We start from the raw sequence: 16,557 nt of genomic DNA on the forward strand, positions 1-16,557 counted from the left end.
TATTTAATGATGAATTGTCAAATCTTCCATGCCCCGGGCTAGCATACCAAACTTCATGCCCTTTAAATGTTCTTCTTTTCTTCATCCTCTAGAATTTTTATCAAAATACGCAATTTCAAGGCTAAAATTAGATGAAGAACAAAATTTCGTTCATGATTTTTTGTGGTGAACCTGGAAACTCAAATTAGATTTCTGAGAGCAACTTCTGCAACACAAGTTCAAAGATAGGTTATACAATATAGCTTCAATTTCTGACGTGGTACCTGCTTCTAAGTTCGTGATCAAATGGAACGTTTTCGGCTGATTATAGATTTCCATTTCTTTAATAACTTATGATGGACAGGCATGATTATCTTCTTCTCCGGGTGCTCAATAGTGCAGATTGAACTTTCCCGATAGTGGGAAGGTCGGTCCATTGCAAATTCGATTGTAGGATGATTTGATATCAATGAAAAGTGCTTTCTTCCCTCATTGAGGAGTTTACTTTGGATGGAAATTCGAAAGTCGGAGCCACTCGTGGCGTTCTGGACCAGAAGCGAGGTGACTAATAACTGGGCTGGTTAAAGTTTTACACTAGAGCCACAAATCGCTAAATTAGGAGAAAACGCTTTTCTGTATCGTCCTAGGCACTTCTAGCTCAAGCCTGGCATATTTGCCAATCAAGTAGAATGAATGATAACCCAGTCCCGTTACCGAAAGCTTGCTACTTATATATTTCTATATTTTCAAGAACCTACGGGGACCCATGTTTCTAGGATTCTCCTCTAGTCGTGGAATATCAAGCCAGGTATGCCAGACAGAAGAAATTGTCTCGTCGGAGAATATTACAATGACTCAACAATATTCAATGATGTAATAGCGATAAAGCCAAGGAGTTGAATAGCAATCTGTCAAAGTTGGAGTTAACCCAAGCGTCGAGCCAATAATATAAGTTTCGCCCTATGTGGCACTTGTAACGGTCTTAACTGCAGTTCAAATTTGAGGCACAAAAATTAAGAATGTGAATGTTTGGATGTAATAATGTTATGCACTGAAATTCTATTCTAAACGGTGATCGTGATATGCTAATTGATTCAATGATTATTCAATTTCATTCAGAGATACAAGTTGGAGCGAGCTGTATATAACATTAGCCGTAACATTCCAATGCAGTACTCTCGATATTAATGAACCCCCAAGCCCCATACCCCACACCCCGCAACGACTACCGAGACTACTCCGTACTATCTGAATCCAGTACCAAGATCTTACTTATGAGCTCGCCCTAGATATATCTTGGTTCATTCTAGCGTCTGTCTAGCACGGCTGCTTGTGAGGAACGGCGTCATACAGCAGAAAAGTTTTCAAAGTCCCTTAACCGTACATACTGCAAGCTGGTCCAAATTCTAATTCTCATTCTAATAAAAGAGTTCATCTTTCCCAAGTTCTCCCTTCTTTTCTTCCTTCTCCAGCTTAACAGTCAATCTTCGAATATCTCCAACATTTACAACATCTACCACCTTCTACCAAACTCATTTATTCGAATTAGTATCTTCTGATTGCATAGATCTTCTAGCTAAAGATCGCACCCGATATCTCTAAGCATTTTAGAACCTTAACTTCTTACATCTACCAGAAAAATGGGTGCCGGTCAACGTCGTCGTCGTGCCGCGGAAACTGCTGCCTCAGCCCTCTCGTCTCCCTCCCCTGCCGAGTCCATGTTTGACTCCTCTACCGCTGGTTTCACTTCTGCCACCTCCTTTTCTGTCACGACACCCTCATCACCCCCGGAGACTCCACCCGTTCTTGTCGATGAACTATCGAAGAACCTTGCGTCCACCTCTATCAATGAGGTAAATGACACGGTACCGGCCAAACCATATGTCTTCATTGCGATTGACCTCGAGGCAAATACGCACGATTATACGTGCTTTGCTAACAACAAGACATACACCCGAGGTACGCCAACCCAAATTGGAATTTCCATTCTCCGAGCCAATGGCAACAATGCGACCCTTTTCGCAAACGATCCCGACTCCTCGGCTGGCACCAATTACCGCCACATTAAGTTCAAGGAGTTTGCGAAGTACAGAACCAGAATCGGAAAGCTAAAGGCAGGCGAAAAGGTCGACTTCCTGTATGGTCGCACTGAGGTTATTCCGCTCGGTGGAGCAAACAGCCTCATTAAGAAGCTCATTGACGATGAGAGCAAGCACGGAAAGGTGGTCTTGGTTGGTCACGCCATCCAGAATGACCAAAAGATCTTGGGTATGGGTGGGATTAATGCTTTTGACGCCCTCTTTCCAGAGGCTTTAGATACTCAGGCTATACACCTTCCACCAGGAAGCAAGCAGGGTAGAAGCCTGATCAATTTGGTCTTGGGCTACAATAGCTCTGCGGAAACAGGCTGGCAGCACAATGCCGGCAACGATGCCGCATGGACACTTTGGGTCATGGCAAAGAAGCTGCCGGACATTCTCACAGTCTCGGAATCTGGGAAGGAGATGGTGCTGGACAATTCGAAGACTCTTAGGTTTGCTCCAAGAGCCCAATTCGACTACGACGACAACATGTATGATTATTGTTAATCATCTGTTTTGTAGCGCGTAGCTTGGCTCGGCGCAAAGGCTTGTCTGTGACTGCACGGAGTCATAGGATAGAGCTTTTGGGGGAGTAATCTTTTTTGGGGAGGGGGGTTGTGGTTTACTGAAGGGAGGCTTATTTCTTTCCATCTTGCTGTATAGTATCTTTTTATTGGTATCCCCAATCTAAATGTACAACATCATAACTTAGCGAGATTATGACATTTGTACCTTTTATATCCATTCGTCAATACATCAATACACACACAAACTACCATATTCATAAGTGAAATTTGTTTCCGTAAAGTTTTAGGTCAAAGAGAGCAACAATACCTAGGTATCAGTTTCGTCGGATTACCGTCTGTTGCCCTTTTGAAATCTTTGAAATCTTTGAATCCGATTCAAGGTCTGACTGAGATTTCAAGATTGAAGAATAACTCATGTAGCACGATGACCGATAAGTTCGAATAATGAAATGGCATTAAAACGCTTGCTATTGTAGGGTGGTGACGATGAATGTGTTCGACTGAATGCAATAAACCACTATCGCATGAGATTGAATATTGATCGTGTTGATATTATTGACCAGGTACTTGTGCTTATTCAACTGATACATGCTAGGTGTTAGCTTATCCTATGCGAGATTGAAAAATCAATCGAAGTCGTCTGATGTCTTCTGCTTGAAGTCTCCAGGCGAGGGCAGTGGGGAGTCAAAGTCTGGGGCGCTTGGATCAACTAACTTTACCCCCATGTTCCTAGGTAGTTTCGGGTATTCTCTAACCTCATCTTCACTAACAACAACGGCCAACGGGACTCCGAAGAGAATTGTTACAAACTTCAACTCTCATGCATTGAGATGATAACACAGAGCTATATACCTATAATGGCGTCACTTGTAATAGGATCCGATAGGAAGACGAGTCTGCGAAAGACCAATGAACTCTCAAGTATTGTTTCCACTTACTTTGTCCAGCTTCACTATGCTACCACCCTGATCCCCCTCCCGCACCATCGCGATCTGAATATTACTGAGCCTAATTGATATGACGAGATGCACTTGGTCAATCATGGAAAGATGAAAGCTCTCCATGTCGACAGGAAGATGTGAGACGCAATCTCAAGGCTCAAGCGACATTAGATAAGATGTACGGAGGTACCTTGACATCAAGAGTATGAAGACATGGCATTACCTACCACTATGGGGCGTGGAGCTAGTGATATTCTGAATCTTCTTCCGCAATCATACTCTGCCGTTAGAATCTTACCAATGATGGAATGCTCGACTTCATAATTCAAGGAAGGAACGGAAATATATATGGGCTCACGTATCGTCATCTCGGTTTCTATGAGTTTGGCGTCACTGAAGATGTCATCGAACTTAAATTTAAGATCAGGCAGGTGGGTCATTGCAGTACAAATTCTTTGTTCTCTGCATTATTTGTTTCAATTTTTGTTTGATCTGATCTTTCATCATGCTCTCTCCACATACTATCATCCAAAGTTCTGTCACTGGAACATTCTTTTAAGACGAGGAACTTAATTTTCACTCAATTGTATCAAGTTGGATAATGTGTTTTACGTTAGCTAGGTACCCAGCACTTGAGTTATCCTAAGTGTAAAAAAATCCCGAGTCCAAATGGACCAAATTACGTTGGGAGGGCAGGTTAAAAGATATCTCGGTCTAGGAAATATCCCATGGAACAGAGCAGGCAAATTCTTCATGCATTTTACAAAAGCTACGAGGTTGTGAGAAATCTGAAGTTTCGATATCAAAGTTGAGACAGAGAATCACTTCAGACGTGGGGTCCATCAATGCAAAATACTTGATGTGTTTCAGATTGCTCCACAGAACACCGCTTTCGGGGTCGAGACGCGAGTGAACAAGATGTCTGTGCTCGGTGATATAGATCAAGCGCAGTATATTATAGGGAATTTATGCAATCTTTGGCTATTGTACGATATATACCATGGTTCATAGCTTTTTTTCAGGGTCCTTCGACAGTGGCCCCTGACTGAGCCGAATTTGCCAAGTCATAATATGGGAATGTCCAGAACTCCTTGTCGTGGATTTTTTGAAGATTCTCTTGTATCTTTTTGTTATCACCGCCGGTCGTGTTAGATATCGATATCAATCTTTAAGTATCTTTTCTTGTTTGTAGATCTATACGCTGGAACTTACAGCACATATTACCACGACACTTACACTCATGCCTTTTTAATAATTAATACATCGACGCTTTTTAACGAACACTTACTTCATCGTAGCTGCGGACTGGGATTTCTTGTTTTGATGGAGTTGTTGAATGTCACTTATAATGCGAGCTGTACAGACGGAAAGGTATCGGTGCAATCAGCTCCCACATCAAGACCAAGAAAGGAGATTGAGATCAGGCATGATCATGACGAGTCGGCGGAAGTCTCATCACTTAAACGGAAAGCAGGGCATAAAATCATGGAAGTCACTGTAATCACATCGATTCCCTCGACATCCACGCAAACTTCGACCAGCTCATTGATAACAGCGCCACCTTCATTGTTCAACCGAATTGCCCTTGCAGAACCCCAGGCCGGGTTCGACTGCAATTCTCAGATCGATCAGTTCAAATCACAAGCTTCGCAGCAGAATTCTCAACAGCTATCCCAAGCAACACAACAGTTTTCGCAACAGGTTTCGCAAATATCACAGAAAGCTTCACAATCTGTTAGCCAAGCTCTCGCTGCCCAAACCTCTGCTCAGATTGCCCAGTCTTCAGCACAGGCGGCTCATTCCTCGGCCCAAGCTGCTGCCGACGTAGCCAATTCTTCTTTATCTTCAATTAAAATGTCGGCATCATTAGCAGTGGCTGCGGCATCAGCAAGCGCTTCTAGTGCCGCTATGAGTGAGTGAACTTCCACTGGCGATTCATGTCCGGGTGGTCTCTAGCCTACTAAGATTGTGATCTCCAACTACTAGAAGAAAGTTTGCTTGTAAAGAACGCGTGTTGACTGTTCATAGGCGCTTCTGCATTCATTTCTTCGGCTCTTTTATCGGCCAGCTCTTCTGTATCCAGGGCAATTTCTTCAGCGGATGCTTCTGCTAGTGATGCCAGGGGTATGTTGCTGAATTTCCACCCTAAATCTCCTACTAGAACATGACTAATGTCTTAACCTAGCTACTGCCACATTTGCGATTGCACAAGCCCAAGCTACAATCTCATTAACTAATGTATGTATTATATATCACAACAACGCATGAACTACACATAATTAACGATAAAATTAGTCACAAGCTTCGGCATCAGTACGATCATCACAAGTCCAAGCCATCACAGCAACACAAGCTGCAATCGCAATTGTGGGCTCCATAATCGGCTCCTCACTTTTATCCATCCTCTTGTATTTCCTCCTATCCAGATATAGAAAACGTAAACAGAACGAAATAGAAAACAACGATTTTCCTTTTAAGAATTACAAAGAACCATCGAGTCTTCCAATCTCAGAACGGAAGCCTATAAGAATATCATACATAATACCGACTCCTCCTCCTGATGCCCAATTCCCGGAAGGAGGTCCTTTCAGTCGGGATAAATTCTGGTCAATGCAAATATCGAAACCGTTGAAGAATGCGGATGAGAGGTCAATGGATGTTCCGTTGGCTTTTGCAGGTGAGCCAGAACAATCAGTTTCGGAATCGACTCCGAGACCCAGTCTCGGGGGTGCGAAGAGGGCATTGGTTTATGATGCGGATTTTCCGGATCAACCACCGAAGTTTGACGATGGAGAAGAACTGGGTGATTTCGGGGATGGGGAGAAGAAAGGAAGGTTGATAGGGCTGGGTGGAGGGGGCAAGAAGGCTTCGATTGGGAAGGCTATTTGAGGGATATCGATGGAAGGGAACCCAGATATGGATGAATCATTGGAGACAGGAAGATAGGATGGAGTGGTGGGCAGGACTTACACTCGTAATGATGCTATAATGATGATGGATAAATGAGGGTACATACTATTTATTAATACTAGATACACGCTGGATGCGTTTCATTGCTTTCGGATTATTCTAGAGAAGTCTAGCTTTGTGTTCATTGCTTAACACGCAAAATTTTGTTGCACATCTGACGTGAACTACATACCTAAGTGTTTCCCTCTCTTATTCGCTTAAGTGCATTTTCTTTTGTTGCATATCTACAAAGGAAGAAATTAGTACACTGCGGAATAAATACTCTTCCAACAGCTTTGTCTTGTTGCACGTCTAGAAAGTTAGTACATACATGAACTACTTCACCACTTCTGTTGCAGATCTCAATTTTAAAGATAGAAAGTTAGTACACACTACACTGGCATGTACGTAACTAGAGTTGGTACACTATCAAGATTTCTCTGTTTATTTAATCATCTGGACTATATGTACAGCTCAGATTTGGGGGGTGGGTTGATGGTAGAGATCAACACAAGACAAAAGATATCTCACAACTGAAATTAAAGCGGCAAAGAAAGGCGAAATAAAGTGTTCAAGTAGGATTGTGTGTAATCGTTTGGGCTATGAAAAAAATGAGCGATGACCTACTTAGATATTGGTAGCGTGCTAGAGTTGCTGTTATGTTATGCAAGTTTGGAACTTCGCCATACGAGACCTCTTGAAACGGATGAAAATCTAATAGATAAGTCTAGAAGAAAACTAAATTGATCTGCTTGAACATCACATTAAAAGTTACAAATACAACTCCCCATTCTCGTCTTTCGTCCCATCACTTGTCATCCCAAATTTCATCTTCACCTCTAATAGCCTCAGTCGAGAGCGTTCATTTTCCATACGCTACATCGATATCTTTCTCGTATCTCTCGAAAATTGCTTTTCGATTGAGTTTCATGGTAGCTGTTACTAATTTCTGTTTTTGTTGTTCATAGTTAGCCTTGTCTACTATACACTCTCCCCCCTTCTCTCCAAATAGCCACACTACCCTATCGTACTTTGATTATAATATTTTAAATTGACATCTCTGCCACATACGACCATAGACTGAAGAGAATTGGGCATCCCGTCCGCTCTGCCATACACAAGCTTCAGATCGGTGGATTAGTAGTTGGGTGGGTGACCACCAGCGAATCCCCACTGTTGTATGTTTTTTTTTTGTTTTTTTGTCTTTTTGCCCTCGCCCTAGATCTCAGAGAAATGAAATCAAACTCACATTAACTGTCGTCCACTCTTCATCAGCCAAAACAACACCCTTGATGACCTCCATACCAGCTAATCCTGCTCTCTTTCCTACAGTTTGCATTTGTTTCAATACTTCTCGATTAATGGTTTCATTGTGCACCAAATCGCTAACGCCATGACCTTCTACACCAATTGACTCGGCGAGCTTTTTGAGAGCTGGCTCGGCGGGAACGACAATTGCGATAGGGTGAGTTTCGGAGATCGAGGCGTAGATGCATATGTTCGCTACTACAGTCGCGGATCGATAGACTGATTCTAGCTGTTGTAGAATTAGTATACCAGATACATATGGGTAAAGATCATGCACTATACATACCTTCTCCAAAGCAATGTACTCTCCATTCATCGTCTTGACTAAGTTCTTTTTGCGGTCAATGATCTTCAAGTGTCCGTTCTTATCCCACTCCCCAATATCCCCAGTTTTGAACCATCCATCTGAGGTAAGCGCTTCGGCTGTCTCGACAACATTATCATAATATTCAGACATGACGCTAGGCCCTCGAATCCAGATTTCTCCTTGTGGGGGAGTGTTAGTAGCGAAGTACCCCGCGTCGGGAAAGTCGACGAGTTTTATTTCGATACAGGCGGGGATATCACCGGCTTGGAGGGTGAAAGATAGGGGATCGCATATTGCGCCCATACTGATGAGTTGTCAGTACACTCGATATTGATATATAATTAGATGGGAGTCACTAACGCGGCAGTCTCTGTGGACCCATACCCAGATATCATGGGTGTGATAGTGTGAGAGATGAATTCTTGGGTTTGTTGAGATATGGGACCAGCACCATTCATACAGAATCTCAACCGTCCACCAGTTGCTTGCTTGACTTTGTTAAATACGACAGTATCCAGAATACTGGAACCGGGTAGGCCGCTTGAGGATAGCAAACGTTTCGAGTAGAAAGCACTCCAGAACAAGCTACGGATAACTGGACCACCTTTGTTCACATTGGCAATTACACCTTTTTTGACAGTCTCCCAAACAGAGGGTACACCTACTAGAAGTGTGGGTTTCAATTCGAGGATATCACCTTTGCAGTTTTTCATGGAGGTTTCGGAAAGAGTCCGGGGATGGCCATAACCCATTAGGGCACCCCAGTAGAGGCATGCGTTTTCAAATACGAATTCGAAGATATGAGCGAGGGGAAGGTATGCTAGCAGTGTATCTGAGGGACCTAGATAGTCGCCGACAATACTATTTGCCCCAGCAACTATGAATATGTTAATTTAGAGGATGACAGAAAATTGGAATACTAACTGGCAGCCACAACGTTCTTGTGCTTCAACGAGACCCCTTTTGGTGTACCACTCGATCCTGATGTGTACATAATGCAGCATAGATCTTCTGTCTTAGGCGGCACAGCTTCGACGGGATGTAAATGTCCCAAATCTATGAGTTCATCATAGCTTAAAAGCGTCAGGTGACTGTGGCTCTTCTTCAATTCTTTGATACTTGACAATGAGAGTTCCGTATCACCGTCTGTGTTATATATCACGTATTCGATATGCTTCAAATCTTCAAGAGAATCAAGTAGAGTCTTCAAAAGTTGTGGTTCTAAGAATATGGCCTTAGCTTTCGTTTGTATGAGAGAATGACGGAGCCCTTCGACACCAAGAGTATCGTATGCAGTGACGATAGGCATGGATTGGGACATGGAACCATGAGCGATTGACAGCCAGTGGGCACTAGATTTCATATAAGCTTGGATGTTTGATAGTCTACAATATGAACGATTACCTCGTTGTGGCAAAGAGATGAACTCGATCATCCTTAACCAATCCAAGTTTCCTCAAACCCGCACCCACACTCAGTACCGTAGCTTCATACTCCTCGAAACTTAGATATTCATACCCACTCATCTCAAAATAAGTCCATACTTTATCTACCTCCTGTGTTTGTCCATTGATGATCTTCTTCATTTTTTTCGTTTCTTCATGTTTCTTGATAAGTTTCCTAGAGCCTAGCGCTCGTGCATTGCCAAAACGACGAGAGCTCTGTTGTATAATATCGAATACAGTATCGATACCCAATTCTGGCTGGGAAAGAAGGTCTGGATATCGGACATTACGGCGAGGGATAGTTTCGCCCGAAACCTGTGAAATCCCTTGTACTTCTGCTGTGAAGGGAGGTTTTCTCGACATTCGGGGGGAGAAAACCGTAGCTTTAGTCTTAGTCTCGGCTTGGGAAGACATAGTGAGATTTGGTAGCATACATAAATCAACGTTTGATGAGAGAGTTTTTGAATTAAAAGAAAAAACTTAGGACAGGAAGGCCACACTGATGAAGGGAACAGTTTGATATTCAATAATATTACATTCCAAGACCCCAACACACTCTCAACCAATTTTAAGCCACCCAGATCCCTTCAATCAATGGGAATGTGACTGATATCCTCATAGCTTTGGTGATAAGCCGAGGCTTTTCCTTGCACCTCATGCCTTTGTTCATTGACATAAAATCACGGAGGGAGGTGTTAGGCCGCCTCCGACTTGAAGGCCTTGTCATCTTTCTTGAGACCTAGTAATCACTGATCGTTGGTGGAAGATTATAATATAAGAATGAGGGTATCAATGGTATCATCATTTCAGTCGAGGTTTAGATGAAGTATTATTTGGACAAGTTTTATTGATGTTTAGTAAAGAGAGGAGAGAAACATCCTATTGAGACGGGATGAAGGGGCGCTAGGCCCTATTGATATTAAAATGAATAAGGGACCCCCTCATAACGAAAGACCGTACAGCGAATGCGATATGCAACAAAGTTCAAAATGTTGACCAAGGTCACATTACAATCACGTGTACCCTTGTGATTGGTTGGCCGAAGTTAGTCACTTTTAGTGATGGATGCTCACCGGAGCTACAAAACTCGCACTTTTCTATTTTTACAGTGGACACCGATCCTCATAGCTCCGCATCCAAAGCACCATCTATCCCCGCTTGTGCGAAAACTTTCTCCACTTGAAGTCTTTTGAATGAATGTAAAATTATTGGAATGAGAAGTCGATGTAACAGTAGCAGAATTAGAATATCCGCAAGCCCTACCATCAAATCTATCAGGAAAAAAGGGCAAAAATGTATCGACGTCGGCATGATTCGAACATGCGCCCCGAAAGGAATTGATTTCTAGTCAATCACGTTAACCACTCCGTCACGACGCCTGCTGATTACATAAAAGATGTCCGAAGTAAAAATATATATACTACCGCAAAACTACAAAGTAACAGTGAATCCATTAGATGAGATCTCCATTACCCAATATGCGAAGGGATTTGCAGAGCATCGAGTAATCTATTAAAACAACATTCTCGGCTTTATCTTTAAAAGGAACGACTATTCTCTTTCAATATCAAATGGCCCATTATATTCAAGTATCTGGGCATTACACACGACATGGAGCGAACGATCTTTCTCGCAGATGAACTTTTCTATCTACGGAGCTGTTGGCTGCGCAAGACACGAATATGTCCATACGGATAATTTGCTGTGCAAGATTCGCACACTGATTGAATTAACCAGAATTAGAAAATCCCACCGACAAACAATAGGCCGAAAAGAACACGCGACTAGTTGTCTTAGTATTTTGGTATTGATACCGGCTTTGCCCAACTTACTGGAGTTTCGAACTTGACATCCATCAACTTTTCAACATTTCCAATCGAAGTGAGAGCATTTCCTTTCAAACTCGATATGAATCCCATGTCTATTACTGGCTACTGGTGCGGCTACACAGCTGTGCGGTGAATATCGCCATGTACATACATAATCCCGATGGTTGAGCATTCAAACCCACGCCAACCCCGCACCAACGTTTATGCTCTCTTGCCGTTCTCGATTGCATGATGCATCAAGATGGCGAGACCGGCCGGTAAGCACTGAGAAGACGGCTGAACATGCAATGCGATATCCGGTCTCCTCGGGATATCGCATGAGAGCGTATCACAGAGCAGGGGCCGAGTGAGTGCCACAACAGCAATAGATTCTATAAATTCAAAATTGACAGTAATATAAACTGTGCAGCTACTTCAGATACATTCTGTTCATTCGATGATAACTATTTAGACACATTTCCTTGGAAGATTGCACCCCCCTTCTTGTTTCCTTTTCCCCTTCCCCCTCCGCATGGATTGGAAGCTTGTTGGCTATCCTTTAATACCCGAGACACCGGGTGATAATCTAGACATCTTCCGGTTGAACCGGTTGGTACATATTTTACCGGTCTGCTTTCTTTTGTTCAAATGAAATCAAATCACTTGTAAAGAAAAGTTATTGAAAACAATTTAAGGTGTGTCTGTGTGTATGCGTATTGACACGACCCCCTTTTACTGATAAAGTTAACAAATAACTCGCTCGGGTTGATCATCATTAATATCTTATCGGATAGATAAAATTTATAGTTCTGAACTCATCCATCTATCTATCCATCCATCCATCCATCCATCCCACCTCCATCGATCTTTTCCGCCCCTCGGCCCCTCTCATATCTCGACCAGGACATTCGCGTTTCGGTATTTGTTGTCTCCCGTAGAATCCTTAGTGTTTTCTCCACCTTCACTTCCGACAAAAATAACATTATCCGATCAAATTGGCGACAACAGACCTTTACTCGACATGTCAAGCCGGAAGAGAATATCGCAAGCTTGTAAACCATGTGGCATTAAGAAAATAAAGGTAAAATCCTACTGTCTACAGTACAGTGTACACGCGAGAATGAATCTGGAATTGACTAGTCAATTCACAGTGTGATGGCGGGGCTCCCGTGTGCGGACCTTGCCTAAAGAGAAACGGAGAATGTTCTTATGGTATATCGAAACGTGGGCATTTTCCACGGAAATTCAATGATGATGGAAGGTGCGTAACTAACTGAATGATTTGTAAACCCTTGATACTTATTGAAATGTATTAGCCCAAGCACTGCCGGTCGTGAAAACTCATCTAACCCATCGCCTATTCAACAACCTTTAGGAGGTAGCCGCCTTCCTATTACGTGCTCTGACACACCACTCATTCTCCAAGGCTCTGTCAGGCCATCTTTAGGTTATACCCATAGCTCATCGTCGCAAAGAAAAGACGCCGGACCAAAGAAATATCCTTTCAATGCCGAGGTAACGAAGCGTTTGTTTCAAACTTACTTCGATTGTATTCATCCAATATGGCCGATTCTGTACAAACCAATGTATACTTCATTCGATTATACGTATCCTTCACCAAGTATCCCTAATGTCTTAGCATGTGCAATGTTCGCTATGGCAGCTTGTGTAGAAAAGCTCCAACCTTCTCCACAGCCATTCGATGACCCGCACGTTATGGGATCGGAAGAGCCTCGCTTTTATTTCGAGGAATCCCTAAACTTGCTACAAAGAAGCAATGATACCAGCGATAAGTCATTGAAAAACGCTTTCACTCCTTCAATCGTAAATTGCCAAACATTGACAATACTTTCACTGCAGCAACATGGAGTAGCTGAATATTCCAGAGCGGCGATTTTCTGTGGACTTGCGTCATCAATGGCTATCGAGTTACGCTTGCATAGACCTCACGAAGCGCATGGTACACAGCGTGAAATTCGTTATCGTCTCTGGTGGAATCTATACATTCTCGAGAAGATGATCTCTTGCGAAATGGGGAGACCAGTGATGTTGAGAGTCGAAGAAGCTGACACTCCATATCCCTCTACATCCGAGGCGGATGAATTTGAACTACTTCCTAGTAGAATGAAGCGTCAGAATACAGCTAACATACATAGTGCTGGCAAGATGCATACACTGTCAGTCCTTGTTACGACTGTTCAACTTTCAGTCATAATGGAAAGACTTTCTCGAGAAGTGTATGGATTGATAAGCCGGAGAGCAATTCGGGATGACCGAAGTTTTGGTGAAGGAAAACGCATGGAATTATGGTCTTCTTTTCAAAAGTGGGAGAGTGATATTGAAGCCTCTCCCTTACGCTTAGATTTGAGCAGTCATTTGACATCAGTCCCTGGTGTCGTTACTAACTATGTTGTAAGTGTGCAATGTATTGATGTTTGGCCTTTTCTCATTGAATCTAGATCATGCACTCAGGGGTGATTCTTTTACATCGCCCTTTCATTGCTCGATGGATATCAAACCCTGCAAATGCCAATGCTTCGGCGCACCCACTCAAGATTTGCCTAAATAGTGCGAATTCGATTTGCACTATCTTAGAGAAGTACTTTGATGATTTCTATGGCCTGCCATGTGACATGGTATTCAGTATTTTTACAGCTGCAAGCACGCTTTTATATCAATCAAAGCAACCGGATGGAGGTGATAATGCAGAATCACAACGTCGTCTTAAGATGTGTATTCACTGGCTTTCTGTTCTTGGGAGAAGTTGGAATAGTGCTGGAGCCCGTCAACAGATTTTGGTAGATTGTAAGTCGTTGATTCTTCAATTCACAAATTTGTGGCTAATTTTTGAAGTATCAGCGATGCCACGAGATGTTAATATGACAACTCTAGTTAATGCAGCCGCAGCTGTCGATGCCCAAGAATCAACATCCTCGCAGCTTCTATCTGAGCAAGAATCAATGTACGCCCGACACTCGACAGCAGAAACTACACCTGGCACAGCGAAACCTGGAGGAGCAGAGGACTGGGAGTTTTTGAGAGGATTTGGAGATTCTTCTGATGAATTTTATATTCTAGACGAAGAACTTCGAGTTTTACTTGAAAGTGATCAGCAGTGGAATCTCTAAGTCCCATAGCTCAATTCACTTAAACGATGTCATTACGCTTATCAACCTCGGTCCTATAATACTATTACCTTTACATTTCAATGATTCCGATAGGTCCATTGTATTCCCTTCTTCCAAAGCAGAAATAGAATATCGCACCAAAAAACAACCATCCGCCCATGACAACCACGCTGTAGTTCATATTCTGTGCGGTGACAGGCTGCACACTGGGAAAAGTGCAGAATACTATCGCCACGAGAAGCCAAACAAGAGCAACAACATTGACTATCAATCCCAATGTGTCACCTAACCTAAATGGCCCATATTGGCTTCTCTTGATATTCTTTCTACCATAGATTATCATGTAGATAATTGGCACAAGATAGGAAGCATACATTCCCAGAACGGACATCGATACGATGGCATTAAAGGCAGTACTATTCCCGAGGTATATCAGACCAAGCAACATTTCTACTATAGTCAAGGCTACAATAGCACGAACGGGTACTTGTGTGGTCGGGCTGATGTGAGCGAAATACTTCGAATATGGAGTTGCGGAATCCCGAGCAAATGCCCAATATGTTCTCGAGGTTGAGGTACAGCCAGCCGCGTTGGCGGCTACGGCAATAAAACAGACGACTAGTACCATGACAGTTGCCCCGGCGGTATTATTCGTGACGTTTTGATATAGCTGCATGAACGGGAAGCCGGTCGGTGATGCAAGCACTAGAATCATAACTGTCAGCAATGTTTCTCGTGCTAGGTCTTCCGAAGATTGAATTTTGTTTTATCGGGGCTATCATAAGTGGAAAATATGAGGAAAATAATTGCTTACATTCGTTCAAGTCGCCAAGGGAATACAACAGCATGATGCAATACCCAAGTCCTAAGATTCCATTCACAGCAACACTCCCGACCATGGCAATTGGGACATCTCGTGCAGGGCGTGGCATCTCTTCTGCCAGATGACAAGCCGCATCATAACTTTGTGGAGTAATTAGTACAATGCAATAAGAGGGCTAAGATACAACTTACCCCAGGAATGGATATACAGCACTCAAGAGACCCACAAGCCATGATACTCCGTCACTTTCCCAGCCACTGGTATTCGTTACTTCGGTAAAAACAAAATGAGCATCGTGCTTGGGTGCCATTGCTCCAAGTACTGCCATGATTGCTACGAGACCGGCTAAATGTAGAACGCCTAAGACTATCAGCTCTGTTGATCTATCTTATTGTGCTTTGGAGAAAGTTACCTGACGCTAAGTTTGTGTGTGGAAGTATCTTCGATCCCCATATATTCACAGCAGCAGAGTACAGAAGAACCAACCAATAGAATAGCATACCCTGCCATCTTGTTGGCACATAGCTATCTGGATTATTGAGTGTTATGAGGCCTTGAAATTGCAGTCCTGCGGAAAATGCCGCTGATGCTGTAAGAACGATTTGCCCGCCGATGGAGATCCAGCCTGTGAACCAGGATGCAATCTTCATCTGACTTTTTGGGGCCAGAGCAGCGACGAAATGATATTGTCCTATGTCGTGTCAGCGTTAGACAATATCCTTGAATGACTTTGTTTGTGGGACATTGCTTACCACCAGCAGTCGGCCAGATGGACGCAATTTCAGCTAGTGATGATGATATCGCCAAACTCCCGATCAACGAAATGCAGCTGCACAATTGTCAGTGAGATTAGTCTCGCTCGTGTGTCTGATATGGCTTACTAGTTATAAAAAAGACATGGAGCTCCGCCATTTGCCAATGCTGCTGCTACTACGCTGGACAATGCTTCCCAAGTTGCCATCAAGCAGAGACATAATGAGCCAAGTGACCAGACCGAGAAGTCTTTGCGTAGTTCCTCTACATGCCCTGCTACTAAAACCTCCCCCTTCTCTTCTTCTGTTCCAATGAATGACGGCCGGGATGCTTTCACCATGTCCTCCTTTTTGTACTCGCTTTCGAAATCCATGTTGAAAGAATACTTCACAATATATGTCCAAAAATCAATATTGTTGAGGTTGTTCGTACGATACCAGAATCAAACACTGTCAAGTAATGAATATAAACATTTCAAATCAAGATAGACGAGAAAATGAGGAGGTGT

The 16,557-nt window shown here is 43.0% G+C and overlaps 4 protein-coding genes across 4 annotated transcripts, besides 6 other annotated features; 3 read left to right on the forward strand and 1 right to left on the reverse strand.

The window, feature by feature from the left end:
- Positions 1-1,619: 1,619 nt before the first annotated feature.
- On the forward strand, positions 1,620-2,567 carry Bfra_009021 (putative qde-2-interacting protein; the record flags this gene model as incomplete). The annotated part of the gene is made up of 1 exon (XM_037339375.1): positions 1,620-2,567. One exon carries the CDS (start codon positions 1,620-1,622, stop codon positions 2,565-2,567), a length of 948 nt encoding a protein of 315 aa, XP_037190941.1.
- Positions 2,568-4,197: 1,630 nt separating this feature from the next.
- Positions 4,198-6,417, forward strand: Bfra_009022 (uncharacterized protein; the record flags this gene model as incomplete). Its single annotated transcript, XM_037339376.1, has 5 exons — positions 4,198-4,307; positions 4,827-5,440; positions 5,557-5,652; positions 5,714-5,766; positions 5,824-6,417. The coding sequence occupies 5 exons, from the start codon at positions 4,198-4,200 to the stop codon at positions 6,415-6,417; spliced, it is 1,467 nt and encodes a 488-aa protein (XP_037190942.1).
- Positions 6,418-7,339: 922 nt separating this feature from the next.
- Positions 7,340-7,426: a sequence feature (Protein overlapping with rRNA (Bfra_009023, KAF5871996.1) was converted to a misc_feature.).
- A 300-nt stretch (positions 7,427-7,726) lies between these two features.
- Positions 7,727-8,014: a sequence feature (Protein overlapping with rRNA (Bfra_009023, KAF5871996.1) was converted to a misc_feature.).
- A 57-nt stretch (positions 8,015-8,071) lies between these two features.
- Positions 8,072-8,396: a sequence feature (Protein overlapping with rRNA (Bfra_009023, KAF5871996.1) was converted to a misc_feature.).
- Positions 8,397-8,452: 56 nt separating this feature from the next.
- Positions 8,453-8,969: a sequence feature (Protein overlapping with rRNA (Bfra_009023, KAF5871996.1) was converted to a misc_feature.).
- A 47-nt stretch (positions 8,970-9,016) lies between these two features.
- Positions 9,017-9,444: a sequence feature (Protein overlapping with rRNA (Bfra_009023, KAF5871996.1) was converted to a misc_feature.).
- A 52-nt stretch (positions 9,445-9,496) lies between these two features.
- Positions 9,497-9,951: a sequence feature (Protein overlapping with rRNA (Bfra_009023, KAF5871996.1) was converted to a misc_feature.).
- Positions 9,952-12,366: 2,415 nt separating this feature from the next.
- Positions 12,367-14,473, forward strand: Bfra_009024 (putative nitrogen assimilation transcription factor protein; the record flags this gene model as incomplete). Its single annotated transcript, XM_037339377.1, has 5 exons — positions 12,367-12,426; positions 12,497-12,606; positions 12,662-13,757; positions 13,805-14,150; positions 14,205-14,473. 5 exons carry the CDS (start codon positions 12,367-12,369, stop codon positions 14,471-14,473), a joined length of 1,881 nt encoding a protein of 626 aa, XP_037190943.1.
- Positions 14,474-14,543: 70 nt separating this feature from the next.
- Positions 14,544-16,422, reverse strand: Bfra_009025 (putative amino acid transporter protein; the record flags this gene model as incomplete). Its single annotated transcript, XM_037339378.1, has 6 exons — positions 14,544-15,178; positions 15,288-15,436; positions 15,488-15,656; positions 15,709-15,987; positions 16,049-16,125; positions 16,178-16,422. The coding sequence occupies 6 exons, from the start codon at positions 16,420-16,422 to the stop codon at positions 14,544-14,546; spliced, it is 1,554 nt and encodes a 517-aa protein (XP_037190944.1).
- Positions 16,423-16,557: the final 135 nt, after the last annotated feature.

The sequence above is a fragment of the Botrytis fragariae genome (genome assembly GCF_013461495.1).
Source record: "Botrytis fragariae strain BVB16 chromosome Unknown tig00000101, whole genome shotgun sequence".
Lineage (NCBI taxonomy): Eukaryota > Fungi > Ascomycota > Leotiomycetes > Helotiales > Sclerotiniaceae > Botrytis > Botrytis fragariae.